General features: G+C 37.8%; 1 protein-coding gene across 14 annotated transcripts in view; it reads left to right on the plus strand.

Annotated features, from left to right (window-relative positions):
- MYO9B (myosin IXB) overlaps positions 1–23,622 on the plus strand; it is a 71,281-nt gene that overhangs the window by 5,570 nt on the left and 42,089 nt on the right. For 11 of the 14 annotated variants that reach the window (XM_072404674.1, XM_072404664.1, XM_072404669.1 and 8 more), the window contains exon 2: positions 15,896–16,774. In XM_072404674.1, the coding sequence (XP_072260775.1) occupies positions 15,947–16,774 (828 nt within the window). In that variant the 5' untranslated portion in view covers positions 15,896–15,946. Of the gene's footprint in view, positions 1–4,051; positions 4,176–7,239; positions 7,347–7,539; positions 7,659–15,895; positions 16,775–23,622 lie in introns of all 14 variants that reach the window. The other 3 variants (XM_072404665.1, XM_072404667.1, XM_072404666.1) reach the window with 3 other exon arrangements.

Raw genomic sequence — 23,622 nt, forward strand, 5'->3', positions numbered from 1 at the left:
TTTTAGAGTAATCAACGAAGATACGCCATTCAGATGGAATATGCTCTTGTGACAAACTGTTAAAGAGTTCCTTTTTTATCATGACAGTAGCACAGTGAGCTATCACTAGTGAACAACGTTGTCAAGTTATGATTTTGTTTTCTGTAGTGAGTTAGTTACACCCTTTGCAAACCAGTGGTTCTGTTTAAGCCTTGAAGCAAGAAGTTCTGCTTTGGCTTTGGAGAGATTTAGATCACGAACGAGATCTTGTGTAAAGGTCTCTGATCCTGACTACTTGGCCGATGAAGATTCAGGATCAGATGATTCCTCATCACCTTCTACAGAAGCAAGCCCATCATGTGGCCGTACGGGAACTGGCAATGAATTATGTGGAACAGGCCTAATTGCAGATTTGAGGCTAGGATATAAAATTTTGTGCTTGGTTTTACCTGAGAATCCACTTTTGTTGATGCTGCAAAAATAGCAGTCGATTAGATGGACTTGCGCTTCTCTCCACACCATCAGGATTGCAAATGGCATTGCTGCTTTACCCTGATTAGGCCAGTCACACAGTCCGTTGGAACAACTGGCACAGATGACATGTGGAGCCCAAGATTTATGCAGGTCACCAAGTGGACAGCCGAAATATATGTGTATCTTTATGTTCTGTGGTAATTTGGCAACATTGTGCTTTCGTCGTGAATGAACCACACACGTAACAGAAACTGTCTGGATCAAGACGATTTCTATGCATGATGACAAATGAAATTAGTGTGGTCTCTAACCTTAAAAAAAGTAAAGTGTTGTTAAATGTAATATGTTAAGGCTATTTATAACGAATTTCACCCAACATATAAAATAGCTGCATCACAAAAATCTAGCCTGTGTACAGCAATCCCCCAGTGTCATTCATCTATCTATCCTTGCAGATCAATGAATGATTGGGCGGAGATGACTGCTATAGTTTCCTATGAAGGAGAGCAAGCTGTTTATGGATGACCTCTCCCCTCTTCATAGAATAGAACAGTGCTATGTGTTAGCGCATGTTTATTTTCCAGTCATGAAAGATTGTTTCTAACAACTGAAATCAAAGTTTGTTCTACAGGGCTTTTTATGTTTTTATCCAAAGTGTGCAGGCTGTAAATCTAAAAAAAAAAAAAAAAAAAAAAAGTGGGCCCTTTTTTTCATTGGCACATCTCCGAGCAGGAAACCTTTGCTTGTTTTGTGACCTTATATGTGCTTTGGTCCCCTGCAATATCTGACCTCATACCATAGAGCAGTGCTATGCAGTGCACATGTTAATGCGTTTTGTGTTAAACAATCTATTGAAAATGAATGGATTAAAGGGCATGCCAGGCCACAAGAATTGGCATCACAACATTGGCCACCGAGTCTTGTCATCGGCTGCAGTGTATTACAGAGCACTTTGGGTTTTTGTCATTTGTGGGTTTTAATGGGGATGAGATGTCCTTCACAATGACACCAGTGCCTGTTATTGCCATTTTAATAAAACGCTGCTGTAAATGGGCTTTATGAAGAAGTTGTTAAATCCTTAAAAGTGCCACATCCAGGCTACATACACATGTAGGATCTTTGTTGCTGGAACTCCTCCTTCATGATTGTTTCTATGGAGAGGGTAGGGGAAGGACAAATAAGTGGCACTCTGTTGTACACTCCTCCATTGACATGAATAGGAGTTGCTTCCGATCATCCTTGATGATTTTGGGTGACTGCCATACACGTCCGATTCTCACCATAAGAGGAGCATGACCATTCATCTTGGGCCACAATTATCTGATGTGCATATCCAGCCTTAATAAAGGGGCCAAAGGCAATGAAGCCTACTCTTTAATAGAAGATGCTGTGTGCTTACATTTTTGACCTTCACACCCTATCACTTCGCTGATGCTCATCCACTGTCTGATATTGGAAACTTCCAGGTGTGCAAATTATGTGATACTTTAGATTTGTAGAATACATGACATCGCTACTTCACTACAGCACCTCACAAGTCAAGAAATTGCAGCATGCAGCAAAAAGAGCAGGGGTTTGACACATCCACCTCACTCCTGTGGCAATGTCTGGTCTCGTGTACATTTTTCCTTTTGCCAAGTAATGCCCTTTATTAGATATATTTATATTTAAATATATAAATGGTGAACAGTTGAGTAACCAATTAAATTGCTGAATTAAACATTTTTATTGTTCACTTTGTTTTAGTTACTATAAAAATAACAAAATATCTCACATGTTTTGCTTGTTTCATAGCTCCTTTCTTTTTGGGAATAAAATCCTTCAGTTTTTTTTTATTTTTCCCTGCAGGTGATCATTTTTGGTATAAGTATAAAGGGCTTATGTGATTGGTTTCATCCTAACATCTTGAGAGCTTCGCTTTTTCAACCTATTTAGGAGTTTGTTATACTAAAGACAAACCTTGGATTACTTTCTAGTCTTAAATAAAGCGTTGCTTCCTGGTTCCACAAAAGCCATCTTGTGACTAAATGTCTTTGGCATTTGGACAGATAACCTCTGCTGAATAGTATTGAAGCAGAACTAATCCTTGCATTATTCATTTGTGCCCATTCCCTCACTGGCCACTGCCATCTTTTTTTCTTCGCTTCCTCCTTACGATCTTCAGCCACGTTGATTTGCAAGGCCAGGCTGACATGTACTTCGATTCCCGGCACTCACGCAAGAAGTCAGGAATGCCAGAGCTTTTATGCCAGAAACCTGGAGGAATCGGGCAGGTAGGGGAGAATATTGCAGAAGAGACCACTCCTGTCCCTTTCTGTAATATTGACCTGCCTGATCACGTAATCTTAAAAGTGGAACTTCAGTTGTACAAAAAACAGGTGGTATTGAATGTACAGGGACCTATCCATGGTGGTTCAGCATTGGTTTTATAGCAAAGACAAGTCCATTGTGTTCCATTCCTGGGGAAAAAAATTTAGGAAAAATGTCTCTGTAGATTGCTATCATAGTTACTGCTTACTGTAGTATAGTCTTTAGGGAGGTCTTCTTACCGTCTCTGAGGATCCGGCAGCATTTTACCCCATTACTTTCTTCCTAGGCACTTTGTATAAATTACCTTTAGCCAAAAGCTAAAATGACATCTGTTTTAACAACAAGCGCAAAGAAAATCAGTTCAAGTAGACTAATGGACCAATGAAGTCAGTTCTTTGACAAGAAGGCAAGTCTCTAACTCCATAAAATTTATCTAATCTGCTCCCTGCTGTAGAAGTGCTGTTATCTTGCTTTTTTCCTTGTTTACAACTTAATGGCCCCTTGAATGAAGCATGCCATAAACTGATTAAATAACCTTTACATTGTACTCAAGAACTCATTCTTCTGTTGTAAATGACAAAAGAATAGGTACTGCAATCTTGAGTAAATTTGAGTATTATTCCCTGGCTTGCATTGCTGTTATAAGACGTGTCGATCATTAATCACAAGTATACCTTTAGACAGGAGGTGGTTTTTGTGTCTGTTGCAGAAGAAAGGCCTGGCAAATTTTGTTGAATTATTATTATTATTAAACAGTATTTATATAGTATCGACATATTACGCAGCGCTGTACAAAGTCCATAGTCATGTCACTAGCTGTCCCTCGAAGGGGGCTCACAATTTAATGTCCTTACCATAGTCATATGTCATTATTACAGGCTAGGGTCCATTTTGGGGGGAAGCCAATTAAACTATCCGCATGTTTTTGGAATGCGGGAGGAAACCAGAGTAGCCCAAGGAAACCCACGCAAACACGGGGAGAACCTGCAAATTCCATGCAGATAGTGTCCTGGCCGAGAGTCAAACCTGGGATCCAGCGCTGCAAAGGTCATAGTGCTAACCACTGAGCCACCATGCTGTCCTCAATTTAAAAAGGAATTACTTGTCACACAGCTTTACAGCAGACGACATTGTAGTACTTCTAAATTGCTCTTCTCCAGGGACAATATCTTCCTGTTTCCATCTCCTCCACTTTTGTTATGAATGTAGCTGGTACACAGACCTAGGCATATATATGCAGATAGATTGACTTCATAGCAACTGAAGCATTTAATTTTTGTGTCCCAAGCTGCAGCAGGACGACTTTGCCCCAGCAAAAAACTCTACAAATTGGAATGATGGTTCAAGCTTAACCTACCCAAGGCTCTGCATCATCTATATTCAATTCCAAACAAATGAGTTTACATATTCTGGTGAGTTAGTGTGGTTTGTGAATTGAGCCTTTTGCTTCTGAGGTTGCCTTTAGATAGTGATCTCTAGACTAATATGCTAGAAATTAGGCTATTTTACTGATAGATTGAATTTGCTTTAGGTATTTTTTGGTCAATCTGTAATTGACTGTAAAGCTGATGTAGTTCTTTTAGCACGTCTTATATCCTAGACCTTACAAAGAGATAAAGAATTCTGAAACTTCGTTCCAGATCTGTCACTCAGAAACTTGATCTGGAACAGGGCCAGGCAACAAGTATTTTTAAGACTTTAGGTGTATGTAGTTAAATTTATAGCTCTGAGGAGAGATGTGAATACAGATACCGGTAGCATATTAGCTCTATGGCTATGCCAGCAAGGCTGTATACATTTAATCAATGTTTTATTTTTAAAAAATGTGAAAAGCTTTCCTTCTATTCATTTGCTTCCTCTATTCAGCTGACAGACAGGGAAGTTAGAGGTGGAGCTATTTGTGTGGTATCTTATTCTATGCAATCTTGTCTGAGCAAAGAATGCCTCCAGCCTAATGGCTTTTGTCAGATTCAGTTGCTGAAACTGGTTTCTCAGTAAAGCAGATCCTTTTACACTAAGCAGATATCTAATTAAATAAACTAATAGCCATTTAACCTGTTTTGTAGTTTTTGTTACAGATCCAATGGCTTAGGATACCTGTAAACAAAAGCTTGTACAAGCATTTTGTGCATTATCATTTAAAGGAAAATAGACTTGGGAAAAGAAAAGACTGTTAGGACGGAAAAGAGATAAATATTTTAAGCCCCACTTAAAAATTGGCACAACTTTTCCAAGATGCAGATATTAAGTTACTCCTGTCCATTTGTAGCTCTACTTGGCTGCACCTTTAAAGCATGTCTGTTAGTAAGATCTAGACAAATGCCATGGTGGATGGAATAAGTTTCTTGGCATCTGGAAAGTCCATCCAATGCTTAATCAAGTATTGTGTTAGCTGGGGGACTTGGAGGCCTTAGTAGCTGTATGTTTACTTGTAGTAAAGTATAGAATTCCTTGCTGTGGTGTACAGAATACAGACTATGGGGAGGCTGGAGCTTGCACAGGTCCACTCTGTTTTCTAAACTCCTTGGCCACCATGCTTTGTTGCATAGATCAGTGCAGATAATTACTTTTCCTTCTATGTGATGGACAAGTCTCAAAAGTAAACAAACTTCTTTTGCCATTCTTGGATGAGTCAAATCTTCCTTATTTTATTCCACACCTTACCAGCTCCCAGTAGGAGGTTTAAGTAACAAAGGCAGTGATGTCCATCCATGAAGCAGTGGACAGCAATGGGTGTTGCAAGGTGCTGATTGATAACCTATAGACCCAATATTCAGCTATGACTATGGTGATAGCCATTCTCCCCAATTGTTTTTTGATCCAATTGTTGTTCAAGCAGGCACAACTTTTATCAGAGTGACAGCTCTCTAAATTCAGGTGCAACATAGCTTTGTTACCACCCCATCACATGAAGCTGTGTTGGTCTTAATATAGATTTGTGGGGCTTTGCAGGAGGACTAAGAAAGATTTGTCCAGGCCTTAAGGAAATAACAAAACCAATCTTCCGTGACCATGAATGCAGAGTTTAAAGCTTCCCAGCCAGACACCCTACTATTAAGACCAGTTACCACAGGCAGCTTATGTTTTCTTTTCCTGTACTTTGTAAAGTTTCTTTTTTTGTTTGAAAAAAATGTTCAGAAAGAGACAGATTATCTAGAATTGTGTTTGTATTTACTGATTAGATTCTGCCTTGCTATGTTTGGTACAGTGAAGCAACTCCATCATTTGTTCCATAGACAATGCCATTTTTAGGAATTACTTGTTGGCTCCTCTTGAGATGACTACACCCACAGAGTTTTCATCCAAGAAAATGAAAACCACTGTAAAAGAAAAAGCATAGCAAGTTTAAAATATCTTTTTTTATTCTGCAAAAAAAAAAAAAAAAAAAAACATTACTATAAAACAATGTGAGACATGTGTGAGTGTATAAATATATTTATGTATCCTTTTTTAATGCATTTTCAAACATCAACTTTAATCTTTCTAACTGGGGAGTAAAATCCCATCATTTTGTGTATACCAGTCGTGAATTTCCTAACAGAAAAGCAGCTTTAGATATTCCTATTTAACTGCTAAAGATTCATTTAAATAGCATTTTTAAATATGCTTGATGAGTTTTTCTGTGTGTTTTTTAAATGCTGCAAGTACGGAAAAATATCTGCTAGAAATCCAGTGAGCTCCTAAATTCTTGTGCACTAAAAACTCAGTGATATCAGCTCTGCCCAGTTTTCTATGGACCACAGAACACCTCCCCTCCTATGTGATAGCAAAATTTAAAATGCATGCAATTTATTTTCGATGCTGCCATATGGATTCAACCGTCCCACATTTCATTTTTGTTTTCATGCTCTCTGTTTCTCTGCTTTTTAAAAAGAAATATACGCACACACATTAATGTGCAAAAGAAAGTACACCTCCTTTAGTCCTAAAGTTTGTATATCAAGATATAAAAAAAATCATCTGGTCCTTCGTAGCTTCTGACAATCAAATTCAAGCTCAGGTGTGGAACGCACTAAAAGATTCCATGCTGTCATTATTTATTCATTTAAAATAAAGCCAAAACGGAGTCATGTGTGAAATCTAGGTACCCCATGAATCAATAGCCTATAGAATCACTTCTAGCAGCAATAACCTGATGTAATTGTTTCCTGTATGGCCTAATCAGTCTCTCACGTCTTAGGCTAAGTACAATATTTGTTGTTGGAAAGGATCTTTCACGCAAGATTCTTGTCTGATATCGGCCCTGAGACAATTATAGGACCAGAACCATTGCACTTGTGTACGTAGCTTTAATGGAGAAATTTAGCCTCATTGTTTGTTACAACGTTGTTTCAGTTCATTTAGTTTTGCAAACATTTGTTTACACACAGCTCTTTTAGGGTCTGCTTGTTCCTGTTTGGGGTATTGTTCTGTAGCATGACCCAGTTTCAGCCACATTTTAGCTGGTACACTGATGGCCCCATATTTTTTCTCTAGATTACTTTGGTGTACATGGTGGACCCAATGATTGAAAGATGCCCAGGTCCTGTGGCTGCAAAACAACCCCAGATCATCACCCCCTCCACCATTGTGCTTGACACTTGGTATGAGATGTTTGTATTTATATTCTGTTTTTGCCAAAGTGGCACCGTACACGTTGTTCTCATTTGGCTATAGGCGTGGTTTTTTCAGATGCAGCTTTTGTTTGAAAATGGCCTTCTAAACCTTCCCAGATTAATGAGCAGCAACAATTGCTTCTTTAACTTCTTTTATGATGTCTTTTCTCCTTGTTATTAGGGTTAACACAAAGCTGAATCAAAACTTCTACTTTTAAAGAGGTGATTACACTTGATGATCATTTAATTAAGTGCATTTAATTAGCATCACCAGGCTGCTATATACCCTCCTAATTCCCTGTAAGTATATTTCTAATTTTTCACTAACTGCTTTTGCATTTTTACATAGTAAAATATAAATATTTTTGTATAGCAAGGTTTTAAAATCTTTATTTGGTTTCAATGGTTTATTTGCCCCAATGATTAAACAAGGAAAAGCAGTCAATGACCCTTATCTGTCACATGCAGTGCAGCAAATTCCCCACATACTTGCTAGGTTTGCTTGCATGGTTAAAAATATCAGTAGAGTAAGTAAAGGTTTGAAATGGTATTTGATCTACTTTAATGTTTTTTATGTTCATATAAAGTTAGTTGTTATAATCTTGAATTAATGCTTTTGTTAGGTCACCTTGAAGCATGGATCTTTATTTCATCTCCAGCAATAATTATAGTGTTTTTGGCCATTGATGCGTTAAAAAATACAGACGTGTGTAAACACACGGTGTTTATGTATAACTAGAAGTTTCTGCTTCTGCTGTTCCTGTATTATGATGGAGAGTTTATGCAGTGTGTATAGTAATTTGCATTGGTACAAGACATGCTATTATTTCATAAGGTGGCTGTACATGGGAAGATGGAATCTAAATGGCTCCAACTGGGCCAAAAAAATGTCCACCTGTTTTTTTAATCCAATCTGCCAATTTGTATTACAACTGTTAATTTAACACAGTTTTAACATCACAGTTGACTGTATTGTTGTGGTTCAACTAACTTTTGCCTTGTTACTAGAGATTCCTTTCAATTGTATTTATGATTTTTAGTGTCTTAAATGGTTGAGATAAGATTTTACTTCTACAATAGATTTTATATTTTATCAGACCAGTAGGGTTTATGATTTAAAGAAATAACATTTGCTGATTGTAATTTAAAGTAAATGGGTTGTTATACATTGATATTCTAGCGTATGCTTTCTCTGGGATAGACATGGGGTCCTGCATTTCATGATAAAGTATTGTCCAAAAAAATAGGTACTGCAAAAAAAAATGAATACTTCTAGAATAAATAGGAGCCATGATATGGCTACATACATTATATGTACATTTCGTACATATAAAAAAATTGAATACAATACCAGTAAATTCCTCCCTATATAAATTCCCTAAAGGTGTAAAAGTTGTATTACCTGTTCTGTGTCCTCTGCACAGTGTAACCTTGTGTGTTTGTAGTCCATCACAGGCAAACCCAATTTCCTTACTTTTCTTTTCTGAAAATGCTGTTGTGCTAAATGGCTACACTTATTTCTAATAAAAATTAAAAAAAAGGGAACCCATAAAGAGACCTTTGACTCCCTCATCCCTTGCTGTCGTATCAGTTGCCTTTCTAGTTTTGGGTGGGCTCTTAGCTTAGGCGCCACATAAAAGAAGGAATTTGTCGGAACAAATAGCACATTACCTAAAAGGTACCCTTATTACAGGTACCCTAGGGGAAAAAAGCGGCAAGAGTATTTTAACAAGGTAATTTTTTTCTTTTCCCTGGAGTTAGGCTATAGGCAAAGTACATATTTGAGAATTCTTATTTAGGAAGAGGAAAGGGTGGCTGTAATAAATGTCACCTTGCCACAGCTAAACCCCACAAATTTATAATGAATTATTGATAACACCTTGAGGGAATATGACCAGGTTGTTTGCAAAATTAAATTTAAATTTGCATACTTTTCATCGTTTTGAAAAATAATAATGTGTGAAGAAGAAGTTGCAGCCACGGAGCCTCCCGTCTCCTGATACTAAAGTCTGCCATTGAGTGTTGGTCATGTGCTACATAATAAATGCAGTTTGTTGTATATTTAAAGTTTGAATGCTTTGGAATATCATTCAGACATATGATGACCTCAGCATGACCTGGCAATGATTCAGTCTGGCAGGATGTGTTTAGTGTCTGATGTACAACTAGAATTATTTCCTGACACTCTTGTGTGCTTTCCAAGTTTGTAGTATTAGTTGTGGACCAGCAATTTGAGGGAATGTACCACAGTCAAACTCTGACTACATTATTTTTTGTTAAAACAGGACATTATCAGCATAGAAACATGTATTAGTGTACTATATAATTTGTGTGTGTATGCATGCATGCATGCGCGCTTGAGCCCACATGTGTTACTTCTAGCAGTGGACTTTGTTGGTTTCAGCCATATGTAGGAGACTACTTGAGAGTTGTTACATGCTAGTCTGCAAATTGGGAAGGTAATGTTGTAGTGATCTTACAGATGGCTCATATTAAAAGGTAGAATTGCTATATCTTGGGCCTGATTTAGGCAAAGCAGACAAATCTGCTTGGTATTCAAAGGAGCAAGTTCTCCAAAGTTCACAGTATTACTGGTAGGATAGTTTTTCAAACAGATTTAGTTCTTTTACTGTAACTAGGGTGGTGCATTACTCCATGACTAGCATTCTTGTCTTTGCAGCAATAGGGCCCAAGGTTGGTATATTTGCTAGGACACAATCTGCCTTGAATTGTTATGTTCTCCCCATGTTTGCGTTGGTTTCCTCTGGGCAATCTGGGTTTTCTCTCACATCCCAAAAAATTGTCCTTCGACTGTGTTAATGACGTATGACTATAGTAGGGACAAAATATTTTGAGCCCCTCTAAGGGACAGTTATCAACATGAACAGTGTTCAATCAAGATTTTTTTTAAGCAGGGTGCTAAGGAAATATAGGCGGGCGGCAGCCCTTGTAAACCCAAAACAGCCGGGTGGTTACTGAAAAGAGCCAGGTGGTGCGCCCACTGAAAGGGGCTGGGGAGAACACTGATGGGACTTTGTAAAACACTACATGATATGTTGACTATATAAATACAAGATAGCAACAATAATATTAATAATAAATATGCCATCATTTAGTCAACCTGTGTATTTCATGAGGGAATTCATATCTAAAACAAGCATAATAATAATTTACTTTCTTGTTTTCTTGCTAGATACATTGTAGTTTGTACCATGTAGCAGCCATCCTGCAGTTCCCGAAGGCCTACATACTGACTGACTATCACTAGCTTTAGTACTCCAAACATTGCACTTGTGTACATTCTCTCTGGGTTATAGAAATACAAGTTTAGATTTTGGTAGCATGATCACTTACGCCGACAGTAGTTCAGTTATAAGAATATCTTTCTGGTCTCTGGGTTATTTCTTCAAATTGATTTTCATCACTTTGCAATGAATTACTGTATTATGCAGTTGATTTTCATTTAAGAGAATAATGACTTCTGAATTCTCATTTTGAAACAAAAGCAGTGTTTGTCACTGTGAAAAGTAGATAGATGACACTGGGGGAGCCAGTTTAGGTAGGGAAAGGTCCCTGAAAATTCACAACAGGCATTTCGAGGTTGAATACTGAATGCAGACAAGTGGGTTTTACCTACAAATGGAGAGTTTCTGGTTTGACCCAGTGTGCAGAAAAGGCAGCATTAATGTAGAAATGGATGTCCTACCCACTCTGTCCTAACTGGCAGGCAGCACTGCCATACTGTCTGAGTGAAAGTTGGAGGCTGTGAAGGAAGGATGCAGTCTTGCCATAAACAAAGCTCAGCAAGCAGAAGTCTGTCTCTATAGACTAGTGGTCCAGTTTGATGACAAGAGAGAACCATTTTAACATACTGTGAATAAGGCTGCTCTAATTTCTATAAAAGTCCACAAGAAATAGCCTGGAGGCTGCACAACTTTGTTGATTTCATGTTGTACTAAAAAATCGCCTGTGTGGGGAAAAATCAGTTATTAAAAGTGGTCTGGAAGCCTTAAACACATTTTGGTCTGTGGACTGGGCAACTTTAAAAGATCTTTATATTAACTTAAATCTGACAGTACATATTATACATGTTTGCTTGTATAACTGTTGTGGAAGTTAACTTAAAATATTCAATATAACTCTCTATCACAATGACCAATAATTTTCTGCCAAGTGCAGTGGAACACATCTCTATGCAAATTATAAGCTGTGTAAATGAAAAGTCCTAGTCAGACAGAATTGTAAATGTTGGAAGGTCCGGCCACCAACAACTTGATCATTTACAATGTAAAGCAGATATCACTATCCGCTCTTTCTTCTGCATCACAGCAGGCCATCTCATTCATAAAAATTAGGTCCTGGTGCTAAATTCTGCAGAATTTTCTCTGCTCATCAAAAGCACATTTGTAAAGAATATCATGGTCTTACCACTAATTTTTAATGAGCCCCTTATCTGATGCAAGTCCAAAATTTCATGTTTATTCATCTTCAGTTTAAAACCTTGCCTTGACACAAAATCCACATTGGGAATCTTTAGGTACTTTCCTGTTAGTAGGTTCAAATACATTCTGTTCGTCATTAGTCTAATGTGGTCAGTATCCTCTTTCTCTCTTGTAGACCTCTCTTGTAGACCTCTCTTGTAGACCTCTCTTGTAGACCTCTCTTTTTGACGTGCCCAAATCAAGGAACAGGCTTCATTTGCTAGATTCACTGAAAGGAGCTGTTTACATAAAAGCCTTCTACTGTAAATTTGGCTTGGAATGCGCTGACATCACTGACCCTGCCCTTTGGAATTAATCCTTCTCACGCCTTGGCAGACCTGATTTTGGGATCCCACTGTCATATAGCAAACTAGGTTTTCTACCAATAAAATAGTTGACTTACTAAAAAATACTTGGGTGGATGATACTTTTGCTGTATTAGGAACTTGCCCTGAATAAAAAGGGTTTAAACACATTTTCCTTAAAAAATTTGATCAAATCCATTAACATGTGGATTCCAAGACTGTTTAGTGATAACTTTTTCGCTAATTTACCCTGTCAGCATACTCCAAATTACAAACCATCTTGTGGGCTCAGGTTTCAGAAATCTGTTTTGCTTTTGTTAAAAAAAAAATGGGAAGAAATGGGCAGGTTTAAATGTTACCAATGATTGATCTAGACCAGGCATGGGCAAACTGCGGTCCAATAGGGACCAGATCTGAGCCTGCAATGTGGGAGAGTGGGCCGGTTGTGTGCAGTGACACCGCACACCCATCACAAGCTCAGATCTGCGATAGGAGAGTGGGCAGGGTTATGCTATCATGATGTCACGTTCAGTGGCGTCATGATGGCATAACCCCACCCACTCTCCCGTCGGCCCGACCCTCTGTCAAATTTTATTTCAGATTGTGGCCCCTGACTAAAAAAGTTTGCCCACCCCCTGATCAAGACAAAAGTGGTGATCTAGAGATCTAGCCACCCCATGCTTTTGCATAAGTATTACTGTTTTGATCTATTTAGCTATTGTAGAGTGCTTAGTTGTAGTTAAACTAACTGTACTCATTTTTAGTCTGTGACTCTGGTGCACATGATACAGTAAGGGATCTGGAACTTAACTTCCTTTTCATTTCCTTAGTGAAACCCCTAGGCTGTCATTGACATCCAATGAAGAGTTTATATGTCTGGGAGATTTCTTTGGTCAACATATAAAATGTACTCAAGTACATAGTAGGTTAGGTTAAAAAAAGACATAAGTCCATCAAGTTAAACCACTAGGGAAAAAAAACATATCCCAGATATAAAACCCTATTAGACATTGTTGGTCCAGAGGAAGGCAAAACAAACGCTGGTACAATTTGCTTCAACAGGGGAAAAAAATTCCTTCCTGATTCCATGAGGCAATCGTATGTTCCCTGGATCAACAGTCTCTGTTATCTTTACTTTAAAGCCTTAATACCCAGATATATTCTGTGCTTCTAGAAAAACATCAAGCTTTCTCTTAAAGGAATCTATAGTAGTTGCTGAAACTACTTCCTGAGGGAGCCTATTCCACATTTTCACAGACCTTACAGTGAAGAATCCCTTCTTTATCCGGAGCTTAAACTTCATTTCCTCCAGACGCAAAGAGTGCCCTCTTGTTCTTTGTAATGATCTCAAAGTGAATAATGGGGAAGAGAGTTCTCTATATGGACCATTTATATATTTATACAGGGTGATCATATCCCCCCTTATACGTCTCTTCTAAAGAGAGAATAGATTCAGTTCAGCTAATCGCTCCTCATAGCTGAAGCTCCTCCATTCCTTTTAATAATTTAGTTGCCCTTCTCTGGACTCTCTCCAATTCAGTGTCCTTTTTGTGAACTGGTGCCCAAAACTGGACTGCATATTCTAGATGTAGTCTGACCAATGCTTTGTACAGGGGCAGGAATATGTCTTCATCTGTTCTGTCTATTCCTCTTTTATTACAAGAAAGTACTTTACTAGTTTTAGATATTGCAGCTTGGCATTGCATGCTGTTATTAAGTCTATGATTTACCAAAACCCCCAGATACTTTTCCATTTCTGACTCCCCCAAATGTATTCCCCCTAGACAGTATGAAGCATGCATGTTATTAGCTCCCAAATGCACAATTTTACATTTATCTATATTAAATATAATTTTCCACTTGGCTGCCCAATCAAACAGTACATCCAAGTCTGCTTGTAGATTATAGACATCCTGTATGGACTTAATTCCATTACATAGTTTGGTGTCATCTGCAAACACAGAAATGGTACTTTTAATCCCAAACTCTATATCATTTATAAGGATGTTAAACAGTAGAGTACTGAACCCTGGGGTACACCACTAATAATCTTAGACCATTCAGGGTATGAATCATTAATTACAAGTCTCTAGATGTGATCTTTTACAGATTGAGTTTTCTAAACCTGTTGACCCTAACTTGCATATTAACCTGTAGGGTACAGTGTCAAATGGTTTAGCAAAGTCCAAGTACACTATATCAACTGCTATTCCACTGTCTACCTGTTTACTTACTTCCTCATAAAAAGGAACATCGTACATTTTTTTGACAGCTTCTGTCTTTCCTGAAGCTATGCTGACGATCACTTGTAATATTTTCAGAAACTCCTCTATGTGGTTCTTTATCATGGAAAGGTCTTAGAGAGCAACTATGGACGATAAACGAAAGGGTCTGTAGTTACCTAGAAATGACTTTGCCCTTTTTTTGACGATAGGAACCACGTTGGCCTTACGCCAATCCATCTGTACCTTGCCAGTGAGTAAAGGGTCTCTAAAATTAGAAATAATTGGCTTTGAAATAACTTGAGCTCAGCTCTTTGAGGACACGTGGATGTAATCCATCGGGTCCTGGTGCTTTGTCAACATTACTTTTTCCCGACTGTTTCTCAATCATATCAATTCTGAGCCATGGGGACTCATTTAAGGCAGTGACATTGCTGTTATGAATTTGGACTTGAGCTCTGCCATTTTCCTTTTTGTACACAGAGCTAAAAAAAAGTGTTTCGTAAATCTGCCTTGTCTTTATCCCCAGTTACCAACCCAGCGACATCCTTTAAGGGGTCTACATGCTCAGATTTTTTAACATCAGCTGTGAGCCACATAGGTTTTAATTTTAGCCTCTTAAACTTATTACCCATTGGAATATATTTTTCAGTTTTTTTTTGTAGAACAGACTTGAAACATTCCCATTTCTGTTCTGTGTTCTTTGAGGACAATATTGTCTCCCAGTCCAAGTCACAGAGAGCAGCCCTTAATAATGGAAAATTTGCTCTTTTAAAATGAAATATTTTTAACTTTCCTGTTTTTGCTTCCTGTTTACAGCTTACATTAAATGAAATCATATTATGGTCACTGCTACCCAGATTCTCTTTTATTTGCACATTTGTTATAAGCTATGCATTGTTAGAACGAACCAGGTCCAGCAGAGTATCATTTCTAGTTGGGGCTTCTATAAACTGTATGATAAAATTATCCTGTATTAAATTCACAAATTTCCTCCCTTTTGCTGTTCTTGTAGTGACTGTACTCCAGTCAATGTCAGGGTAGTTGAAATCTCCCATGATTAAAACACTTCTACTTTTTGCTGCTTTTTCTATCTGTGTTAGTAGTTGATTTTCTATTTCTTCCTTAGCACTGTAATTAAAGTTCCATGCACAGCAGAACTTTGTGTGTATGTCTTATCTATGATAGATAGGTGTAGGAATCAATCCAAAATATAGCACCTCCATGAGCAATTATTTCTATAATTCAGAGTATTGTATAGAAATAAAGTAATAAGTATAGAAACAAGTAGAATTTTTACATCATTCCAGTATAAGACAGTTTAAGCAAATGCTTATCTGTATGTATATAAAACATACTGCTATTGCAACTGTCCTGATCATGTATGGTGGACTACCTCATTGTTGCGATTGTAAAAGAGTTGCAATGCTCATTCTGCAATAAAAAAATAGTGTATATATGGTGTAGCTTCTAGTGTGTTTTTTGACAAATAGCTAGTCTCACAATATAAAATGTGTTTGTCTTTTCAGTTGAATGCTGCAGTTTAATGCACGGCATGTTGGATCCAGGACAGGCGCAGAATGAGTTTAAAAAATGACCCTGGACATGAGAAGGCGTCTTACAACCTATACATTTATCCTCAGCTCTCTCGAGAGGACTCAAACTGTTGCACAGTTCTGGCCACAAAAGAATCGTTAGCCACTGATGTCATCAAAAATGCAGTTGCTGCTCTTAATCTGGACATTTCCAAAACCTATGTCCTGGCAGAAGTGAAGGAGTCAGGAGGAGAGGAGTGGGTCCTGGATACCAATGACTCCCCAGTCCAAAGAGTGCTTCTGTGGCCACGTAAGGCTTTGGACAGACACCCACAGGCAGAAGGGTACTATTTCCTTCTGCAAGAAAAGAACCAGGATGGGAGCATTAAATATGTTCATCTACCTATTATTTCAGAGGAGGAAAAAGCCAGGAGGCTTGTGGAGCGGGGCTTTCTCCCTCGATCCCAGGAGGATTACAATGACTTGTGTAACCTGCCTAACTTAACAGAGTCGACCATCTTGGAGAACCTTAAAACCCGTTTTCTAAAGCACAAGATCTATACATATGCAGGAAGTATCCTTATAGCCATCAACCCATTTAAATTTTTACCCATCTATAATCCAAAATATGTCAAAAAGTATGACAATCACCAGTTGGGCAAGCTGGAGCCTCACATTTTTGCCATTGCTGATGTGTCTTACCATACTATGTTGAAAAAGAAAGTCAACCAGTGCATAGTCATCTCTGGGGAGAGTGGCTCCGGAAAGACGCAAAGCACCAATTTCCTAATACACTGCTTGACAGCTCTGAGTCAAAAAGGATATGCTAGTGGAGTTGAGAGGACCATACTGGGAGCTGGTCCTGTACTTGAGGTAAAAATATTGTATGAAAGTAAATAAAAAAAAGTACAGTTTTTATTCATAAAGTCTTTCAAATGGTGTTTTTTTTATTTTTATTTTTTTATAAAAGTATATATAATATATATAGAAAATAGAAGTTTGAAGCACATCTTTAGGCTGTGTGTGTGTGTTTTTGTTGTTTTTTTTTTTTTTTTTTTTTGGGGGGGGGGGGGGGGAGTGTTAAGTTTTTAGAAGATACACCATCCTGTGTTATAAATGTCACTGGAAATTTCAAAAGAGCTGTCCCTAGAACATGAGATGAGGGAAAGTCATATGGAGACACGTGTTCCAGGGACAAATGCTTTTAAAGATCTCTTTTAACCTTGTTTTTGTCTTTGGGACAGCTAGAAGAGGTAATGTTACCCAGGGGTAAACTGAATGGGTTCCCTTCAATTAGTAAATCAATTTGTTGCTGCTTAAATAATTTACTATGTGCTTTAGACAGTTAGTGAATCTCATTACATTCCATTTAGGTTGTTATATATGTATTATGGTACAGTGTTACTAATGCATATCCTTACATTTATTGTGGCATGCCCTCCTCCTCCTAAAATTGTTAGGCCTTGGAGTTCCACAATGGAAAACATGTGAGTAGCAGGATTTCTATTGCGGAAGGGGACAGATGATGTTCCTTCTGGTATCACCATTCACACAGAGCAGGTGAAATCTCATGAATGCTCCTGAAATGAAGTTTTTCACCTAAATATATTAGGTGATTCTGACAATGGACCAGAATAAATGGACCTTGCGTTTTAAATATTTAGTTTGCAGAAAATGTAAAGGTCTGCTAAGGAAAATTGCTAAAATTAAAAATCCATGAAATAATGTATTTGTTAAAATATTATTATTTGTTATTATGATATTCTAGTCTGGTTCTAGTACATTCTAGTTTACAAATTTATTTTTTGGAACAAAAAACAGGAGCATACCTGGTGAAGCTGCAAACTACTCACTAATTTATTTAAAGTATTTCTTCTCCAGCAGATAGTGCTTAACAAAAGTGAAAATATTCTTTAATTTTTTGTGTTGGTGACTTGAATATTTGTTTCGTGAAGCAACAACAGTGACTCTGTATACCTGTTTACTGAATGAAAAAGGGAGGAGTGAGCAAACTAAACAAACTAAACAAAATATTTTTTGGCACGACTGTAGCAATAGAACAAGCTTTTTAAACCTGCTCATTAATCATTACCCCAAGTGCTACTGTCCAATAGGTGTCTGTTGCTGCATTGGTTTGTTTTCAGGTGGATCTGGTGACCAAAACCTCTCTATAAAGTCAAGCACATTCATGCACAAGGCAAAAATTTTATCTTCTTGCTTAACAAGTCCCTAGATTAGACCCCTACATTTACTTTTCTGCATTTTGAGTCTTTTCTATGTTTATTTTTACCTGATAATCCTGCTAGTAATGCATTGTTACTGGGTAATTACCTCCTCCAGTGTAGCTATGTGGGGAGTCATATTTGCCCTCCAGACAAGATGTCAAACAAGTCAGCCTTTGTCCATCTCTATTAAAAAGGAGGCAATGAGATAGTAGTTTACACAATAAAGATAACATTGGTTTTGCTCCTAGTTCATCTCACTGCAAGGCCCACATTTTTGGGAGGACCAGTGGTATTTTATGCAGGGCTGTGGAGTCTGTACATTTTTGCAAAATCCAGTTTTCAATAACAGGTTGCAGGTCCACAGTGCTGTAAAGTGGTTTACAAATTAAAAACAATTGCAGTCGCCACATTGAGGTCGGACGAGCTTCAATATATTGTATATTATATTTGGGTTTGGTTACTCTTGCAGGGAAGAGTCTTATTGATAGAAATCTGTCTTCTAGTTCTGCATACAGCTTGTGTATTTACGGTTCTATTTCGAGCTAGTCTGCTCATGACATGCAGCAACATATCAGTCCTATCTGAAGCACCAAAAACTTGCTGTAATATTTGGCTGCTGCAAATTGATAGTTTCTATGATCTTTATTAAAAAGCAGTAGATTGAAGTTCACTCATTGAAGGGTTAATACTGCACAGTCGATGCACTAAAATAAAAAGTGAACTTTTACTATTTTTTAAAAAACTGAGCTTGGTGTGGTTAGTTTGTTGGTTATATTCTCATTATTCCCCTTTCTTTGGGTAAAGACATTTAATATCTAATTGGTTGTAGAATTATCTCTGTTGCTGACGCCATATACTTTTTGTCTTCACACCTGTTTCTAACATTTTACACTGCTCAGTTTTCACTGGTGATTCTCAGATTACATCACTAGAGAAAACATTGCTGTATGTGTCATTTGTGAACAGAGGAAATGGATGTTTATGAAATTACTAGCTTTAGGGCAATGATAATCCTTTGCAGATCCACCTTAAGAGTCCTTAATTGCCCCTCCTGGACTATGTTCCATTAGCCTATCCATTTTCTGGTTATTGTTTTTGTCAATTATCATACATAATTTATCAACATCACATACATTTTTTTTTTGTTTTTTTTAAGGGCTTTAGTGCAATAGGACATGCAAGACAATGGTGTGTTAATTTTGTAAGCATACATTTTGATATGCATGCATAGTAGTTTTTTTTAAACTGATAGTTTGTAATGGTGCATTTTATTTAACAGTGTCATTACCCAGTGTTTTGTGTTTTTTTTTGTTTTTTTTTTTTTTTTCGGGGGGGGGGGTTGCATTGGTTCTGCAGCATCATTTATTCCAAATGCAGGGGTCTACACATACGCTTTGATGTCTTTCTGCTATGGCTAACAATATAGGAGGAGGGTGGCACACATATGCAGTACTTGCAGGGCAGTGCTCAACCCAGAAATTATTTTAAGCAGGGTGGGAGGAAATTGCAGGCTGGTGGTGGACCCTGTATTGTGATCCAACTGGTCAGTAACCACCCAAAAACAGCCGGCTTATTACTGAAAAGTGCTGGGTGGTGCACCCGCCTACAATGGGCTGGGGACTTTGTCCCTGCAATTTTTAATGCTGGAAACAATATTTTTTGGTGTGACAGATGAACAAACAAGCGCTGTCCACACAGCACCTGTTCTGTTCTTTGGAGAGGGGAGGAAAGGAGGATGAATGAGCGGCACCCCCCTGTGCTCTCCTCCCTTGCCTTCCATAGTTGTCATTCCCTATTTGGTCCAGCAACCACTGTACACATGTCAGATTCATCTGACGTGATTTGTCATGAGCCATAATCATCTAACATGTACGTAGCCTAAGGCAGGGCCACATAGTCAAAATTTCTGTTACACTGAGTGTGAGGGCTGCTAAATGAATTCCTTTATTATATCTTGAATTCTTGTATTCTTACTTTAACCACTGACCTAGCAAATAAGAATTTCCAGTTTTGGGTGACTTCGGTCTGATACACAAGGAGCGCTGCCAATGTTGTGCTAATTTGACTGGTTTTCCAGGCACTAATCGATTGGTCAGAAGCCTCCACACAGCACACATTTATAAAATATTTTGTCCTTCCAATCCATTTTATATGAATTTGTGTTAGCGTTCTCGTTTTCAGCAACTGCAAAGTGTAAAGGGATATTGCTTTACCCAATATATTTGGCAAATGATCATTTTAGTAAAGTAGAAATAGATCCAAAGTAAAAAAATCTGCCATTTGTACCAGCCCCTATTGGTTTCATTCTTAGTCCAGGTTCCGTGCTGCCCATGCATGTGATTTAGTCATATGAATGAATGAAATCGTATCCAGAATTTTTTTTAAAAAGCCTTGTAGAATTATAGAATTTTTATAGAGAATTCTTTATAAAGCCCTTTTTAAATACAGATCAAGCACAAGCCAAATTTCCTCTAAAAAGTGTGGATGTTCTGTGCAAGCAGTTCCTGTTTCACAACAAACTTGTTGTTCCTCTGTCTGTTTCACAGCAAAAAAACAGCACTGTTTTTATTTTTTATCTTTAGTGTTTCATCTAAAAAGCAAAAGGTCCTTCAACTATCCCATCATATTTATATATTAGAGACTTAATGGATTTGTCCTTTTTGTGTTTGCCTGACAGTGAAGCTGGAGCTGCCATTATTAATATATTTCTTCAGATTGAGAGGCCTAAAGTGGAATCCAACAGCAGATGCCCTTGCAAATTTACCCCAAAATCAGACCGTGCAATGCTGTAAGGAATTGCAAAAAAACTTAAGTGCTCCATCTCAGACTCTACAGGCCTTAGTTAACATGTTAATTGTTAAAGTTCATGTCAGTACAATTGGAAAAACACTGAACACTGACTTGTTTAGAAGGGTTGCCTGGAGAAAGCCTCTTCTCCTTAAAAACAACATGGAAACATGGCCTAAGGATTGCAAAGTAGCATCTAAACAGACTTGTGGAACAGACCAGTGGAGATATTTACTGACATACTGCTGTTTGTTTTTGACAAACTTGGCACCTGTGCATTGTGATCAAATGCCTCATGCCAAATGAAAAGCACAGTGGTGGAGGCATGATGATTTGGGCTTGTTTTGCATCCACAAGGGCTGAGCACCTGCCAGTCATGAGGCCTGATTTTATTGTATTTTTAATAAACAGTATTTATTAGTTCCAACATATTATGCACCAATGTACATTAAATAGGGGTGGAGGTGGAGTAGAGGGCCCTGGCCAGAAGAGCTTACAATCTGAGCGTTATTAAAGCTCTCCAGGACTGAAAAAGATACAGTATCATAGGTGAAACTGGGTGATTCAACAAACCTGAAATTGACCTAGTTAAAGCGGAACTAAACCCAAAATAAAAAACACTCTTACCTTTAATCACGTAGATCAGTCTAACCGTCCTTTCTTCCACCGGGTCCCATGTCCTCACGGTATCCCTCTTTGGCCTGGTGCAGAGGAAGTGCCATGCGCTGACATCTCCTTTCATTTTCTGCCTCACACGATTTTGTACTGCGCAGGTGTGAGATCAGGGGGTGTAGATTCGCGATCTCACTAAGCATGCGTGAGAGCGGCATTTTTTTTTTAGATTGATGAAAGGGCTCTTTCTGCGCATGCCCTTAGACCTCAATCCAATGAGAATGCTGAACTGGGACCTTAAGAGATCTGTGTATAAACAAGCCTGCGAACCTTAATAAACTAAAGAAATGTTGTAAAGAGTTATTTCTTCTACAGGCAGGGTTTATAAACTATTGGAGCATGGGGTGTACTTAGTTTTTCTTTAAAACCAAGAGAGTAAAGTATTAAAAATAGTTTTTGATTTCTGCTTTACAGTAAACTACATTCCAACTGTGTGTGTGGCAGATTATATGAGGTTTGTTTACTTGTCATTGAATAGAATGTGTAGGCAGCTCAGACAGGACTTGCTAGGACATGCTATAAAAGTACAGGAATATGTGCTTGGTGATTAAAAGTCAGTGCAGGAAATAGACATAATGTGATTCTAATTGTATTAAACACAGTGTGTAAAAAAAAAAAAAAAAAAAAAAAAGCTACTACTATGTGTGGAGAGAGGTGAACATCAGAAAGGTGTGAATCTTATATTATTAGTCACATATTTGTTATATGGAATTGTGCATTTCTTTAGGTAGGAGTGTGTGCAGTCCAGGTGGCAAATAGAATTTGGGGCATAAGGTCAGGCTGGCATTCTTTTGGTTTATTTTTCTGCCTAAAGGTTGCATTCCCATTGCATTGCTTCTGTTAACACATAAAACATACTAAACTGCAGAGCATAGATGTGAACCAGCCACATAAGAATTTATATAGATATATAATATATATAAATATTCAAAAGAGAGCACACAGTGTTCCATATACAAACTTTATTGAATCGTTAAAAATCATCTGGTCCTTAACAGATTCTGAAGTCATTTAAATATAACCTCAGGTGCAAGACAACACACAACAGAGATTCCACCGTGTCAGTATTTAACAAAAAAAAGTCATTCTCTCATGACTGTTAATATGGAGTGAGAGAAACTGTACTATCCTATTATAATCGTAATAATAGTCTTCATTTAAATATCACAATTGAAAGGTTCAGAAAAACAGACAAGCACTATGTTTACCCTCCCCTTCTCTTCCCTTTTGCCACATCATGTCTGCTACAAAATTACAGCCTGGAAAGCACCTTTAGATAAACCCTGGCTTCTGTGTTAAAAGTACTTACAAGTAAGTCAGCAATATTTAGTTTTAAAGAGTGCCAAGAAGGATTGCAGCTTCGTGTCACAGGTGTGGTTTTATTCTGACAACTTTTGTTAGGCTGATATTGGAGATAGTAAGGTGTACATGCTTTGGATAAAGTTGGATAAGTGAAGAAACGGACAGGAAGTGAGACTGTAGTGGTGCTTCTTCCTACTTTCTTCCTATTTAGTAAACAGGCACACAAATATATGTACATAATACATATATATAACACTTATCTACAAATTGTAAACTGAAAAGTCAACCCTTCTGATATGATTTATGCATTCAAATGTGACTGGGAAATTTCAGGTGCTCCGAGAGTAAATGTTTCAGATATCATATATAGGTGCTATAATTTGGGGGGTAGTTTTTATTGTCTGTGGGAGATCTGCTAGGTTAGACTTTAGAACAAACATTCTAGAGCAGTGTTTCTCAACAAGGGTTCCTCCAGAGGTTGTTGGGGTTTCAATGAGCGATTTGTGGCTCTCAAGTGATACCAATCATCTTTTTGGCATTTTGTAAGGGGAGCCCAATTTCCCACTCAGCAGCAATGGAAAAGGCATTCTTTCCACTAGTCACCACACTAATGTAAAATTTAATAAAGACCTGAAAGTATTTCCCCTATGTTAAAAAAGTCAGCAAAGGCTGCTTTAGATCTTTACATAGGTATGCATCATCCCCTGCAAAGCACCCACAATTTATATTCAAAAT

Source organism: Pyxicephalus adspersus, chromosome 3, assembly GCF_032062135.1.
Source record: "Pyxicephalus adspersus chromosome 3, UCB_Pads_2.0, whole genome shotgun sequence".
Lineage (NCBI taxonomy): Eukaryota > Metazoa > Chordata > Amphibia > Anura > Pyxicephalidae > Pyxicephalus > Pyxicephalus adspersus.